This window comes from Hypomesus nipponensis, chromosome 20 (assembly GCF_054491055.1).
Source record: "Hypomesus nipponensis isolate SF chromosome 20, ASM5449105v1, whole genome shotgun sequence".
In the NCBI taxonomy this organism is placed as follows: Eukaryota; Metazoa; Chordata; class Actinopteri; order Osmeriformes; family Osmeridae; genus Hypomesus; species Hypomesus nipponensis.
This window is the reverse complement of record NC_140380.1, coordinates 8,735,737-8,750,920: the sequence shown is the minus strand read 5'-3', so window position 1 is coordinate 8,750,920 and position 15,184 is coordinate 8,735,737. Positions and strand designations below refer to the sequence as shown.

Genomic DNA, 15,184 nt, shown 5'->3' with positions numbered 1-15,184 from the left:
GAGGGAGGGAGAGGAGGTAGAAGGAGGTAGAAAAAGAAAAGAAGAGAAAGGAGAAAGAGAGAGAAAGGAGACGGAGAGAAAGACCTCAAAAGGACTGGTCTGACCCAAGACAAAACTGGATGAAACTGCTTCTTCAAAATATTAAAAAGGCAGCAAATTAAACGATACGGGGGTCAGTTGTTCCAGATCGCCTTCAAACGTTGAAACACTTCTGCCTTTACAAAAAAAAGCCTTGAGAGATTTGTTCGAAACACAAAAAAAGAAAAGAAAAAAAAGACTAAAAAGCACACAGTTCCTCCCCTCTCAACCGGACGCTCAGGCAGTGAAGAGAGAGTTACACTGTTGAGGTTCCACTCATAACAGTCCTAAAGAGCAGATAAAAACCCTGCACAAGGATTGTAGAAAGAAGACAACAGCAGAGATTTCACACATGAACCGTGTCTCCACTTCCTGTTTCCTGTGCACCGGGGGAGGGGGGGGGGGGGGGGGAACCCAGAACAGTGTCATCTCTAAAACATGTTCTCTGCTGACTGCCCAGCACCCGGCAAGAATCAGAACAATTATTACTTTTATTATAAGCAGAGATAGCTGTGCTTTTTTGTTGTTGCAAAAAAAAAAAAAAAAAACACATCCATTAGCTGGCCCTGTATCTAACAGATACCCTTCTCAAACAGTATTGTTCTATGAGAATAAACACTGATTCACTCACTCGTACATAGATAATCACTGATTTCTTGTTGCTTCTGTCTAGAAGCTGCTTCAGCTAGAAGGCGCCAGGTCAGCAGCTATGATCAGACCCCGCCCCCCTTGTCCTCGTCGACAAATAAAGTTTGATTTGTTTCAGGTAGAAAGTTCTAAAGGTGGGCGTTTCACTTGTAGGAATCTTCCGAAACGACTTGAGAGCCACACAAAAAGAGAGAGAAAGAGAGAGAGAGAGAGAGAGAGAGAGAGAGAGGAAACCACGGGTGGTGATGAGGTGTGATGGAGGCTGTCCTGGTGTGGTTTTCCTCTCCCAGTTCATACACACAACCCCCCCGCCCCCCCCTTCCACACACACCGAGAATCTTCTCCCTCTCTGTGCGTGCCCTCCCAAGCTCTCAGCAGGCTGGCTTTACTTGGACACTTGCTGCTGGACGTGGAGCAGGAACTCGTAGTAGGACAGGGCCGACTCGGTACGGTCCTCAATCATGTTCTGCATGAAGCTGGCCTTCAGCGGGCTCTCATCCCTGAGAGTGAGAGATAGACAGAGAGAGTGTGAGAGAGAGAACAGGAAGGGAGGTCACCACTAAAACATTTAAATAAAAAAATTAAAAATTGATATGCAGCCAGCAAAGGACAAAACCTAGATGGATCGGAGTGCTGCTGCGACTCTGATTCAGACTGGTCCTACCCAAGACAATAACTTCCTCTCTTCTCTCCCCCTTCTCCCTCCCCCCCTCCCAGTCACGTATGCAGTCAGGTTGCCGGGGGCGTCTGTCGACGCCATCGCCGCGGCGACTGCTTCTCACCTGATGACGTGCAGCAGGGGGAAGAAAGGCCTCTGTTCCTTCAGCCAGCCGATGAAAGCTCTGGTTCTCTGAGACTCTGCAGTGTCCAGCTCCGGTAGAGAGTTCTGGGGGAGGGGGGGAGTGGGGGGGGGAGGGGGGGGGGGGGAGGGGGAGGGAGGGTCGTCAGGTTCACTGAGGCTACGCAGCATGTGTGTTGGAGTTTAAATATCTTAGAAAGTGTGTGTGTGTGCCGTGTATAGAAAGTATGTTAGTGCTGTCTGTAGGTGTGTGTGTTAGTGCTGTCTGTAGGTGTGTGTGTATGTTAGTGCTGTCTGGAGGTGTGTGTGTGCTACCTACCATAACTTGGGGCACAGCAGAGTACGAGGCGGCCCCCAGCACCTTAGACAGGAAGTCTGGGCTGCAGTTCCTGCCCACCCAGAGATACAGGACCTGGAGGAGAGGGGGAAGACGAGTTAGAGAGAGAAGGGGGGGGGGGAGGAAACAACATTTCATCTTTATTTTCCACCTCCTCCTCCGCCCCGCCCTCCTTCTACACTGACCGAGCCGGCGTCCAATAGGAAGGCCCCCTCCCTGGTGAGCTTCTCCACAGACAGCTGCAGCAGCCGGGGCTGAGGGATGGTGCGCTCGCTGATGTTGAGGGCCCCCTGTGGAGAGAGGGGGGGGGGAGAAGGGAGAGAGACCAAAGAGATCGACAGAGAGAGAGAGAGAGACAGAGAGAGAGAGAGAAAGATAAGTCAGGTTAGTGACCACTGGAGTGCGTGGAGATCATACGCCGTCCCTAGGGGGGGGGCGTGATTGACAGGTGGAGCTTGGGCCCCAGCCTCACCTCGTCGCTGAGGTCGTCCAGGCGGTAGAGCGCCGGGTGTATCATCAGCATGACGTAGGCCAGCGGCTGGTACTTCAGCTGGCACATGGAGAACACACGGTCATCCAGCCGGGTGCTCGTGCCCGTCCGGAACGCCACCTGTGTCCCGGGCGAACCAGGGGAGAGAGAGAGAAAGAAAGAGAGAGTGAGTGAGAGAGTGTGAGAGAGAGTGAGAGAGAGAGAGAGAGATAGAGAGAGAGATAGAGAGAGATAGAGAGATAGATAGAGAGAGAGAGTCCTGTTTGAGCAGGGCAAGGATGTAGAGTGTGTGTGTGTGTGTGTGTGAGAGACAGACCTGCTTGAGCAGGGCCAGGATGTAGAGGGGGAAGAGTCGGAGGCAGGCGGGCGCCAGCAGGCCGGGCTGCTGGACGGTCAGCACGGCCGAGCGGTACGACGCCAGGGAGTCGATGGCAGCGTTGGTCATGGCGTCCCGCGCGTCGCTCAGGCTGGCCGTCACCGAGCGGTCCACGGCTGGCAGCACACACACACACACACGTCGAAGTAGACGCAGGTCAACACACAGGTCATGCAAACACATTCAATTTTTTTTCCTATAAACACACAGTTGATGACATATGACTTCTCCCCCCTCCCCCCCCCTGACAGGACATACCCATGCTGGCTAGCAGTCCCTTCCCCCCAGACAGGACATACCCATGCTGGCTAGCAGTCCCTTCCCCCCCCAGACAGCACATACCCATGCTGGCTAGCAGTCCGGTGATGGCCTGGACATCTGCCCCCGCAAAGATGTCAGAGAGCGAGTTGACCACCGGTAGACACATGGTGTGGACCCGGATCCTCCTCTCTCCTAGATGCACACACACGGGGTCAGACACATCCTACAGCGCCTGCATCAAAAGGTTTACTCACACAGACACTGAATGCTGAAAAATGTTCCGTCAGGAATCTTGTGTGTGTGTGTTCAGGGTGTGTTCAGGGTGTGTTCAGCATGTGTTCAGGGTGTGTTCAGGGTGTGTTCAGGGTGTGTTCAGGGTGTGTTCAGGGTGTGTTCAGGGTGTGTTCAGGGTGTGTTCAGGGTGTGTTCAGGGTGTGTTCAGGGTGTGTTCAGGGTGTGTTCAGCATGTGTTCAGGGTGTGTTCAGGGTGTGTTCAGGGTGTGTTCAGGGTGTGTTCAGGGTGTGTTCAGGGTGTGTTCAGGGTGTGTTCAGGGTGTGTTCAGGGTGTGTTCAGGGTGTGTTCAGGGTGTGTTCAGGGTGTGTTCAGGGTGTGTTCAGGGTGTGTTCAGCGTGTGTTCAGGGTGTGTTCAGGGTGTGTTCAGCATGTGTTCAGGGTGTGTGTACCTTTGCTGGAGGTGTAGAGCAGCGCGGCCTGGAAGGAGACCGTCTGCAGGTCCACCAGGTTCTCCTCGATGGACATCTGCACGGCGAAGCCCGCGTCCGGGTTCACGTTGGGCAGCGACAGCAGGTCCGTGGAACGCACAAAGAAGTTCCCGTGGAACGTGTGAATGGACAGGCCTGTGGGGAGGGAGGCGGGGGGGGGGGGGGAGAGGTCAGTCACTCCCACAGGAGAGGTGTTCCAATATGGCTATAATATGACGGTCATCGATGTCGTCGTCGTCCCGTCCCCCCCTCTCCCCACGGCGGCAGACCTTTGGTGCAGCGTATTCTCATGACGGCCTCGAAGCCGATCTTGCGCGTCAGGTATCGTTTGAGATCCTTCTGGAAGCGCTCCACCTGGGCAGGGTTATGCTCCTGGTGGTAGGAGGGGTAGTAGTACACACTTCCTGCCGAGTACCTGGAGATGCATCCTGGGAAGGAGGAAACAGGAAGTCAACACGCGGCTTTCCCCTCACACACACACACACACACACACAAACAAAACATCCCACACACTCACCACCCCCGACCACACACACACACGACTAACCCCTCCACACACACTCACCCAGAGAGGCCAGGTCGCAGTACTGGGAGCTGAGCAGGAACAGGTCTACTGCCACCTGCTGGCCGGAGCAGTCCAGAGCCAGCTTCTTGTAGAAGTCTGTAGCCGGGGACAGGTGCTGGATATCCTGGAGGAGGAGGACTGGTATCAGCACCTGGCAGCTCTCCCTCAGGGTCTCTCTCTCCACTTCCCTCCCCGTCTCCACCTCCCTCTCTCCCTCCTCACCTCTCCCTCCCTTCCCACCCCTCCCTCCCCTCCTCACCTCACCTCTCCCTCCCCACCTCACCCTCCCCACCTCACCCTCCCCACCTCACCCTCCCCACCTCTCCCTCCCCACCTCTCCCTCCCCACCTCTCCCTCCCCACCTCTCCCTCCTCACCTCTCCCTCCCCTCCTCACCTCACCTCTCCCTCCCCACCTCACCCTCCCCACCTCACCCTCCCCACCTCACCCTCCCCACCTCACCCTCCCCACCTCTCCCTCCCCACCTCTCCCTCCCCACCTCTCCCTCCCCACCTCTCCCTCCCCACCTCACCTCTCCCTCCCCACCTCTCCCTCCCCACTTCTCCCTCCCCACCTCACCTCTCCCTCCCCACCTCTCCCACCCCACCCCACTCCCTCTCCACTCCACTCTCCCCCCCCTCCCCCTCTCCCTACCTTGGCCGAGGCGCGCTGGTTGGGGTCCTCCCGGGACTTGAGCGCCCCCACCCCGACGTTGGGCAGCTGGGTCTGGTAGACGGACACGCGGCCCCCGGTGGGGGACAGCAGCTTGAAGGCCGACTGCAGGGCGGGGCCCAGGGCCGACTGGGTCTCCATGGTCTTGGAGAACATCTGGGGCAGGCTCTTCAGCAGGGCCTGCACCAGCTACACACACACACACACACACACACACACACACACAGAGGTAAACACACACACACAGGTAAACACACACACACAGGTACACAGAGTATGTCACCATAGTGACGGGGGCAAGGCTAGGTCGCTTCAGAGGCTAAATCACTACGCTAAACAATACTCAAAACATGTCCAATCAAGAATGGATCCACATTACAAAATTCCGTGTGGTTAAAGCTGGTCTCTCTTACCTCCTTGCATTCGTTGAAGTTGACTAAAAGGCTGTCTGGTGTTGGTAGAAAGATATCTGCAAGGAGAACAGACAAGGTCCAACAACGCTGTTATAGTAAAGGACAACGTGCCCTTCAGGCTGAAAGGATGAGAGACTGTTAATCTCAGCTACCTCCCTACTTCACCCCCGCCTCACTGTCTCTTTCACTCTCTTTATTTCCCACACTCATCCTCTCTCTCCGCCCGCCATATCCCTCTCCCCCCCCCCTCTCTACCTCTCTCTCTCCCCCATATCTCTACCTTTCCCTTCTCTACTCCCTCCCCTTCCCTCCCTCTCTCCCCCTTATCTCTCCCTCCCCCCTCTCCCCTCTCTAATCCCCCGCCCCCCCCCTCACCGTCTATGTCGGACACAATGAGCATCTGGGGTTGGGACAGGCCCTCCTGGAGGTTGTAGAAGTGGATGGTGCTGTCGAACGTGATGAAGCCGATCTTTGTCCTCGCATCCCCTGGGAGCCTGTCACACACACACACAGTCAGCTGACAGCCATGGTTGTGTGTGTGTGTGTGAAGCGTGTGAGCAGCTTGAGAGGGCGTGTCTGTACGTACGCGTTGATGTTGTCCAGCAGAGACTGACAGACCACGCTGAGGTACCCCGTCTCCACGGCATTATGGGATACGTCCAGGACGAAGAGATAGACCGCAGGCTGGGGCGGTCTCAGCTGGGGGGAGGAGGGGGGGTTAGCTGGCTCGTCAACATACAAACAAGTACACACACACACACACTCTCACAAACCACTCTTTCACACCACAAACTTTTACATGTAGTCATTTAGCAGACGCTCTTATCCAGAGCGACTTACAGTAAGTACAGAGATTTCCCCCCCGAGGCAAGTAGGGTAAAGGGCCTTGCCCAAGGACACAACGTCATTTGGCACAGCCGGCATCCTTCAGATTACTAGCCCGATTCCCTAACCACTCAGCCACCTGATTCTCTCACCCACGTACTCCACAATCTCACCTTCTCACACAATCTCACCTTCCCACACAAATACGATATTCAAATGTTTCCTTAAAAACAGCAGAGCATGCAAATGTACAGCCTCTGTGGACCGGGCCTGTTTCTACAGCTGTGGCCGCCGTGCTGGGCTCACCATGTACTCAGACGGAGCGATGAACTCGATGGTGGCGTTCTGGACCTCCGGCCGTTTGTGGGGCTCGCCGTACGATCTGCTGACGGGGTTGTACATGAACTCCTCTGGCACTGAAACACACACACACACATCAGCTAAACACACACACATCTGCTAAACACATAGCACATATTTGCTCAACACACATATTAAAGCTTTACACACACAAGTTTAATCTTAACTCTTAGAGCACTGCAAAACACGTGTTCTCTGCCCCCCCCCCCCCCTCCTCCTCACCATCGTTGACCCGGTAACAGAGGTTGCACTTCCATCTCCGCTGGTCCAGGAAGGTGACAAATGGGTTGATGTAGGTCCTGCAGGATCGGCAGCGTACGATGGTGCTGGAGGTCACCACCGGGAGCTGCTGCAGGGGGAGGGGAGGACTTACTGACAGCTGTGGAACTCCAGGTGTGGAACACACTGAGAGCTGTGGAACTCCAGGTGTGGAACACACAGAGGTGTGGAACTCCAGGTGTGGAACACACTGAGAGGTGTGGAACTCCAGGTGTGGAACACACTGAGAGCTGTGGAACTCCAGGTGTGGAACACACTGAGAGGTGTGGAACTCCAGGTGTGGAACACACTGAGAGCTGTGGAACTCCAGGTGTGTAACACACTGAGAGGTGTGGAACTCCAGGTGTGGAACACACTGAGAGCTGTGGAACTCCAGGTGTGTAACACACTGAGAGGTGTGGAACTCCAGGTGTGGAACACACTGAGAGGTGTGGAACTCCAGGTGTGGAATACACTGAGAGGTGTGGAACTCCAGGTGTGGAACACACTGAGAGGTGTGGAACTACAGGTGTGTAACATACTGAGAGGTGTGGAACTCCAGGTGTGGAACACACTGAGAGGTGTGGAACTCCAGGTGTGGAACACACTGAGAGGTGTGGAACTCCAGGTGTGGAACACACTGAGAGGTGTGGAACTCCAGGTGTGGAACACACTGAGAGGTGTGGAACTACAGGTGTGTAACATACTGAGAGCTGTGGAACTACAGGTGTGGAACACACTGAGAGGTGTGGAACTCCAGGTGTGGAACACACTGAGAGGTGTGGAACTACAGGTGTCTAACTCCAGGTGTGTAACTCCAGGTGTGTAACTCCAGGTGTGTAACTACAGGTGTGTAACTCCAGGTGTGTAACTCCAGGTGTGTAACTCCAGGTGTGTAACTCCAGGTGTTTAACTATAGGTGTGTAACTATAGGTGTGTAACGTACTGAGAGGTCTTTGAAGGGGTGCAGCAGCAGTCCCAGGGGGAGCTTGGCTTTGTTGAGCAGAGACTGGGTCTGGGGGATGCTGGTCAGAGTGCTCCGGAACACCCTGCGCACACACACACACACACACACACACACACACAGGTTATTACCCTACGTACTGGTGTTGCTGTGTGTTTGCTGATCACATGCAAGGTGTGTGTGCGTGACTCACTCTGGGTGGCAGTTGATCTTCTGCAGGTCTTGGGGCAGGCAGGGTGTAGGGGGCACCAGGGGCCCTGGGGGCAGCAGGTTCCTCTCCTGCAGCAGGTTCACCACCCTGAGAGCCTCAGGGGGCTGGCCCTGCAGGCTCAGCCCAGCCAGGGAGGGGCTCAGCTGGGCAGCACCGGGGCCTGGGCCTGCTGGAGGCTGGGGGATTGGAGCATTTTACTAACCTGCCTGTTAACTATGAAAGCGCAGTTCAAATTGTAAACAATTCTAATTCAACGGTAAATCAGCAAAGTAGCATATTATTTAGCCCCTGAGGGGACATAGCAGTGTTACAAATTAAACATTTGAAAAAAGTGAACTTCATTCACTTTGAAACGGCCCAACTTCAGTTTGAGATGTCAGATGTACCCAGCGTGGGGAGTGGCGGTCCTTACCTGAGGATACGGCTGAGGCGCTTGGCTGTAAGGCTGTGTGGGGGGGAGGGAGGGCGGGTGCATGGGGGAGGCGTTGGGGGGCCCCGAGGTGTTCTGGTACCCCGGGGGGAGGGAGGGGTAGGAGAGGCCCATGTGTCGAGGGCCGGGGGGCCCTGGCTGGGAGGGGGGCGGGCCCGCTGCTTGGAAGAGGAAGGAAGTGAGGTCAGGACAGAAGACGCTGGAGAATATACATTTCATTGACGTAGAGATAGAACAGGATAAAACTTTATTGTCCATCCAGGATGGACATTTCTGAGAGAGATCCCCCTTCCTCACCCATCTTGGCTCCGGGGCCGTCCAGATGGTTGAAGCTGTTGGCGTACTGGGTTCCGTTACCAGGCAACGGTCCTGTGTCGACACGGAGACGAGGTTTAGAACAGGAAGTAGAGAGAGGGGACAGGGGAAGCTACTGTTGGCAACGCTAGTTCCACTACTACACTATGACGGAGGTGGGATGGAGGTGGCTTCACGAACACGCATGGAACACGGAACGAGAGGGAAGACTACAACTGATGACTGAGGAGAGAGAGGAGAGGGGGGAGAGAAAGGAAGAGAGGGGAGAGAGAGAGGAAGAGAAAGAGAGAGGAGAGGGGGAGAGAGAGGAAGAGAAAGAGAGAGGAGAGGGGGGAGAGAGAGGAAGAGAAAGAGAGAGAGGAGAAATAGAGGAAGGAGGCAAAGAGAGAAAGATCAGGGAAAAAGAGAGAGGGGGGAGGAGTAATAAGAGGTAGAGCAAGGAGTGAAATAGGAAAGAGAAGGAGGAAGAGATAGAACTGGATTAAACTACACGTTTCCAGGGGACCCCCAGTCAGTCACAGTTATGATGAAGAGACAGGAGAGAGAGACAGGAGAGAGAGACAGTAGAGAGAGACAGGAGAGAGAGAGACAGGAGAGAGAGAGACAGGAGAGAGAGAGACAGGAGAGAGAGAGACAGGAGAGAGAGAGACAGGAGAGAGAGACAGGAGAGAGAGACAGGAGAGAGAGACAGGAGAGAGAGACTGGAGAGAGAGACTGGAGAGAGACGGGAGAGACAGACTGGAGAGAGAGACTGGAGGGGGGGGGGGTGTAGCTAGCTCAAGACCAGACGACACGGACCACAACACCTAGAGTTGTCAAACCACACCTGGACACTCTATATCCCCTTCCTGGAGGTCGGGCTCAGAGAGGGGGTGGGTGCTGTTGGCCACAACCCCACACTGAGCTGTTGTAGAGGGGGAGGGGGGAGTCGAGAGAAGGCAAAGGTAATGAGACCATGATAACCTGGGATGGAACTATAAAAAAAAAAAAAAACGAGCATTCCTAGTCACATGACTGCTGCACTGAGGTGAAAGGCCAGATCTCCTTGGTTACACCCTGACTCAAACAGCAGCAATCTCAAGGTGTTTCTCTCTTCTCTCTAGTGTCCGTACAGGTCACACAGAAACGGTTGCTAAGCGCCGTGTGGCTCAACAGGACGGCTAAACTGGTACCAGCAGACTGCGATCGTAACTCCTCTTCCTGTTTGTCAACACTACGACACACTGCTAAGGGGGATTATTCATATAGACCCTGTAAGGACAGCCAACATCACATTTACAATTTTTATATCAAAAAGATGCCTTTATCGAGCACCAAAATATATATATATACAAATAGTGAAACTTACCGTCATTCTGGGGGGCAAGGGAGGGCGGAGGGGTGGCGTTGGCCATGGGGGGGCCTGTGGGGGGTGGGGTGGGCCTCATGGAGGGGGGATGTCCCGGGAGGGGGGGTCCGGAGAGGGGGGGTCCGGGGAGGGGGGGCCCGTAGGGGCCTCTGCCTGGCTGGTACGTGTTGGGGGCCCCCGGGTTCATCGGAGGAGGGGCGGAGCCTTTTGAGAACACACCACCACAACAACAACAACGGGTCAGTCAAATCGCCAGGGCAACCGTCACCATCAGAACACTTCTTTCGATTCCGTCTCAAATTTGAAAGACGTTTGAACCAGGCGCCGGAATAAAAGCCGTGAATGACTTCATACCAGATGTGACTTTAAATACATCCACAGCTCCCCTCCTCACCCTCCCTCCCTCCAGCACCACGGCTTCTCATGTCACCCAATGACATTTCAGTCCTTCACGTAAACCTCCCATCGAACAACACGGATCTTAGCTTGAATCCAAAGAGACATACAGTTCTGAGGGGAATTTAAACCTACGACCTCTTGATCTGCAGTCAAGTGCTCTCACCACTCAGCTATACCCTCCCCCTAACCAAGTCCCACACATGGTAACCTTAAGGTGTAAGAGTGTGGTCCAGGCTGGTTCTAGGGGGCACCAGCAGAGAGGGGCGGCCCTACAGACCCCCTGCAGGAGGAGGCCCAGGGACCACAAGGGGCCGTAACATTATCAGCTCACTCTGGAGGTGACGACAGCTGCTGCAGCGAGCACATAACGTCAACATACAGAGACACCTCCATCTTGTCTCTCTCTCTCTCTCTCGTCTCTCTCTCTCTCACACACACACACACACACGCCTGCTAAGATTAAGAAGGGGGGTAGCGGACACTCGTGTCTGTTCTAATCTGTCCTGTTTCATAACATGATACCGGCCTTGGTGGTGTGAAATCACATGGGGCCTGGTTTTGACTCCAGCCTTCAACTCAGACCACAGTCAACAAACTAACCTCTCCTGGCCCTCCATAGCTCAAGGAGCCTGGCACGGCCAAGCCTTGGAAGTAGACAGTTATGGACTGATGTGTATATATTCTGGAACAATTATCTGTCCTCTGTACGACGACTCAGCAGGAGGAACAGAGAGATAGGCCTGTGTGTGTGATCAGGGGGCAATGTCCACCTCCAACATCAGCCCGGGAGTTCACTACAGACACCATGACCAAGCGTTTCCTAATTCGACTACGCATTAAAACACCCTCCCTCTGACTGCCAACCGGGTTTATGACCTTTTCTAAACGGGAATTTAGATGTTCACGTTTAATGTGATTGTAAATCCGTATTCTATGGCCTTCTACTTTGCACCGGTGCTCTGCTTTACAGTGCCAGTGTACATGTAGTCATTTAGCAGACGCTCTTCTCCAGAGCGACTTACAGCAAGTACAGGGACATTCCCACCGAGGCAAGTAGGGTGAAATGACCACACACACACACACACACACACACACACAACGTCATTTGGCACTGCCGGGGAATCGAACCGGCAACCTTCTGATTAATAGCCCGATTCCCTAACCGCTCAGCCATCCGACTCCCTAGTAACAGGCAGAGATGTGTGGATGTGTGGAGGCGTTGGGAGGCCTGGGCGGCGTCACAAATCACCTCGCTGGACGTATCCGTGCACGGTGGTGGGCGGCAGGCCCGGCCCCGGCGGAGGCGTGGCGTTGTGGAAGGCGGGAGGCGGAGGAACGGGCGCCGCTGCCGCGTAGCCCGCGGCCGCCGCCGGCGGGCCAGGCGAGGACGAGGCTGTGTGGTTACCCATGGGGCCGAGGGGCGGCGTGGCCATGGGAGGAGGAGGCGCTCCCATTGGTCGAGGAGCTCCGTACTGCCAGGCGGGGGGGGCGGGCTGTTGTTGAGGGGGGGAAGGGTAGTAGCTGTTGGTGTGCACAGGTGGAGTGGGAGCCCCCTGTAGTGGGGACATCCTGGGGCCAGGGATGGGGCTGGGGCCAGGGCTGGGGCTTGAGGACTGGGGGGGGGTGTGGACCCCTAGGGACCCCATCGGAGGCCTTGTCATCATGGGGGGACCTGGGGGGCCCTGGTAAGAGCCGGTGGGGGGGCCGGGCTGGTAAGGCCCAGAGTTATAGAGTCCAGGGCCAGGGGGCATGGGGGCCTTGGGCTGCATGGGGTTGTAGGGGATCTGGTGGGGCATGTTGTAGCCCTGTCCTGGAGGTTGCAGGGGTACAGGGTTCTGGGAGGGGCCTGGAGGACAAGGAGAAAGGGGAGGGGTTAGATGTGAGGTCAAAAGAGGTCAAACACGATTTATTTTGACTCCATGCCCGAGTTCCTTAATTTGAATTCAAAGCAACAGAGACAGTCAACAGGTAATTCAAGTCTGCAGCCAATGACAAAGGCTGTTTCTTCATGCATGTGTATAGATAAAACATGGGTCTGAATACCGTAGATCTTTACTACAGCACATACATTTTGGAGGTTTCTCGGTCAATCTTAACATCCGAAACTAAGCAAAACAAAGTGTCAATGGGCTGGTATTCCATGACTTAACCATGTTGACTATAATCCCTTCACCTGGCCTGTAAACACTCACTTGCTGATCGTGAGGTTTAGAGAACATGCACACCTGCCAGAAGATGACTCTCTCTGTCCATATGGTCCAAACACAGAACAAGTACCCCATTACAGTTTACTGTTAATACATTTGTATTCGTTTTTTTTCAATAATGTTCCCTGATCTTTCTTCATCACAAGGTGTTACAAATCCAGGGCTGTAGGTTTCATGACACATAAAAAAAGAAAATCTGTCCCATCCACATGTGAAGACCCTACATCCCCCTGTCCCCCTCATTACGTAACAGTCCCAGGTCTGCCCTGGTCGTACACAAGGTCCTGCCCTGGTCGTACACAAGGTCCTGCCCTGGTCCAACATGAGGTCCAGGCCTGCCTGCTGCATCCCCGGCCCAGCAAGCAGGTGGAGGAGTGGGATTACTAAACAACTCTTCTCAATGGCGAGGATGAACAGACACGCTCATAATCCCTGTCCTTCCGGCCAACGGAGAGATTTAAGCCCCCAGTCAGCCTTAACCACGGTGACCGTTCCCTCCCCACCAATAGGAACGCTGTTCGCCGGTGTTGAGAACAACCGATCGGCCAATTAGAAAACAACACCAGACTTGTGAGGATTTCATTTTAGATAGATGGATTAAGGGAAAGGGTGCCGGATTAAATTAAAAATAATTGCATTAAGGTAGATGACCAAGAACCAAATTGAGTTAGGCTCTGTCATAAGAGGGACAATCAAGCAGACCACAGATCTTACAATACTTCTTGCAAATAAGATGCACTTTAATCAACACTGGCCAGACCTTGAGTGACAGTGTCATTACAATGTGAAAGGCTTGCAATCTGTGAAATGATAGTTTGGTCAGATATCAAAGGTCAGTACTGGAGTAGAAGCCTTTAACTGCCTCCATTTCCGATAAAGGAGAGACCAAGGAAATGTGTCCTCCAGTGAGATCAGTGGGTTCATAAAGTAGCTACAAAATAGAAGTTGAGTGTGACCGTTTCAACCTTGCTTACCGTAGTCTGGAAAACACCAAGACACTGAACTGACAGTAGTTATTTACTTTCTTCCTCCACTTCTCATATCAAACTTAAGAGTATCGTGTTTCTCAAGCTCAATCACCGGGAAGATTGTCAAAGCTGCTGTCTGCTGCTAGTGTAGAGAAACTTGTAAAGATGGATCTAACAAGTTGCAGATCTGGAACATCACCAACATGCCACATCTACAGTGAAACGTAGAGCGCAGTCGACTGCCACTGACTATGGCTCGAGCCTTTCCTCAAAGGTTTATATTTGTTGGATGTTGCGCAATTAACTAGAGCGACTAATCTTATTGTTTGTTGGCAATCACGGCGGAGATATCACAACGTTCATATACAATTTGGATTACAACTTCAGTGGGCAAAGGTCACGAAACCAATGTGCCTATTACGATAGAAAACGACAGCAAAAAGATTGTTATTTCGGTGGCTAACGTTAGATAGGAATGACAGTCCATATCAGTCCATTTTAAGACGATTTACTTGCTAGTGATCTAAATTATTTTCATAAAGATAAATACTATAGTATCAATTTAAAAAGTATCACTGTGGCCCTTCTGTATATAGTACGCTTGCTGACAAACGCAGATGCGCAAACCTAGCTAGTGTGTATGTAAATTACAACTTAGCTTTCCAGCCGGCAACTACCTCATCATGGCAGGATTTTACACTGTATTTGACCCTGCTGTTTAAAGTTTAATAACAGCTCTCGTTTGACATACATTAAATAACATTGGAACACCCGTACCCGGCCCAAAAAAACGAAAGTTACGTTATTCAGTTAGCTACATTAGCTAGCCTAAACCCAGATCTTTTTGCACTGGAAGACGGACTAGCAATCCCTTCCTTCCAAGGAGGCTGACTGCTAGCTCTAACTAGCTAGGCGATTAGCAGCTAGGGTAGCATAGCTAACTGTGCTTATGTTGGTGATTTTGACAGATCATTGTGATTTTAACAGGTGGTTGCTTACTAGCTTGCCATTAAGCCAGTCAATTACTAATTGTTACTAACTCACCATTCGCGTACGCTTGTCCTCCTCCTGACCCATTCTGAGAGTTGAACCCCGTAGTTGACATTTTGAAATAGACACCGTGAACAAATTTAGAGATGCTTGGTAGGCGAATAGCTAGCCTAGCAACTAGTCCTACTTTGCTGGCTGGCTAGCGGTTACGCTAGCAATGGCTATTGTTATGTTTGTATTGAAAACAGCGGCTTTATCACCGGCGTCTCTACGGTCTGAAAAGTTAATTAGCTATCAGACTTGTTAGCTTTCACAGGATCATGGTTGGGGCCGTTCCCCGTCTATACGGGTGTAGGCCTTGTTAAGATAATCGTGAGAGACACTTCTCTTCCAGCACAGGAAGTTGGGATCACCCAGCAGGATCAACGTAAACCTCCTCAAGCATGCGCACTGTGTACACGTGGCATTTCCTGTGCATCGAGATTTTCTAATGTACTAGAAACAAAGGGACACATACACCTGCATTGTAAATCGAGTCCTAATAAGAT

The 15,184-nt window shown here is 53.0% G+C and overlaps 1 protein-coding gene across 2 annotated transcripts; it reads right to left on the bottom strand.

Moving 5' to 3' along the window:
* Positions 1 to 468: 468 nt before the first annotated feature.
* On the bottom strand, positions 469 to 15,062 carry sec24a (SEC24 homolog A, COPII coat complex component). 2 transcript variants are annotated; one of them, XM_084683621.1, is made up of 24 exons: positions 14,691 to 15,062; positions 11,721 to 12,317; positions 10,073 to 10,276; positions 9,551 to 9,628; positions 8,707 to 8,778; positions 8,392 to 8,567; positions 7,962 to 8,155; positions 7,751 to 7,853; positions 6,769 to 6,895; positions 6,493 to 6,602; positions 5,948 to 6,060; positions 5,737 to 5,855; positions 5,362 to 5,417; positions 4,931 to 5,137; positions 4,278 to 4,401; positions 3,982 to 4,140; positions 3,674 to 3,847; positions 3,071 to 3,181; positions 2,669 to 2,844; positions 2,335 to 2,472; positions 2,048 to 2,152; positions 1,845 to 1,937; positions 1,509 to 1,612; positions 469 to 1,226 (listed from the first exon to the last, which is right to left on the bottom strand). In XM_084683621.1, the coding sequence occupies exons 1-24, from the start codon at positions 14,749 to 14,751 to the stop codon at positions 1,112 to 1,114; spliced, it is 3,516 nt and encodes a 1,171-aa protein (XP_084539747.1). In that variant the 5' UTR covers positions 14,752 to 15,062; the 3' UTR covers positions 469 to 1,111. The 2 variants fall into 2 exon arrangements, with proteins under 2 accessions (XP_084539747.1, XP_084539746.1); XM_084683620.1 differs by lacking the exon at positions 9,551 to 9,628.
* Positions 15,063 to 15,184: the final 122 nt, after the last annotated feature.

Coding starts and splice junctions, on each gene's coding strand:
- sec24a (XM_084683621.1), bottom strand. CDS start 14,751: ATGTCAACTACGGGGTTCAACTCTCAGAATGGGTCAGGAGGAGGACAA. Junction 6,896..7,750: donor ACCCCTTCAAAGACCTCTCA/GTACGTTACACA, acceptor CTCCCCCTGCAG/CAGCTCCCGGTGGTGACCTC. Junction 1,613..1,844: donor CTGCTGTGCCCCAAGTTATG/GTAGGTAGCACA, acceptor CCCCTCCCCCAG/AACTCTCTACCGGAGCTGGA.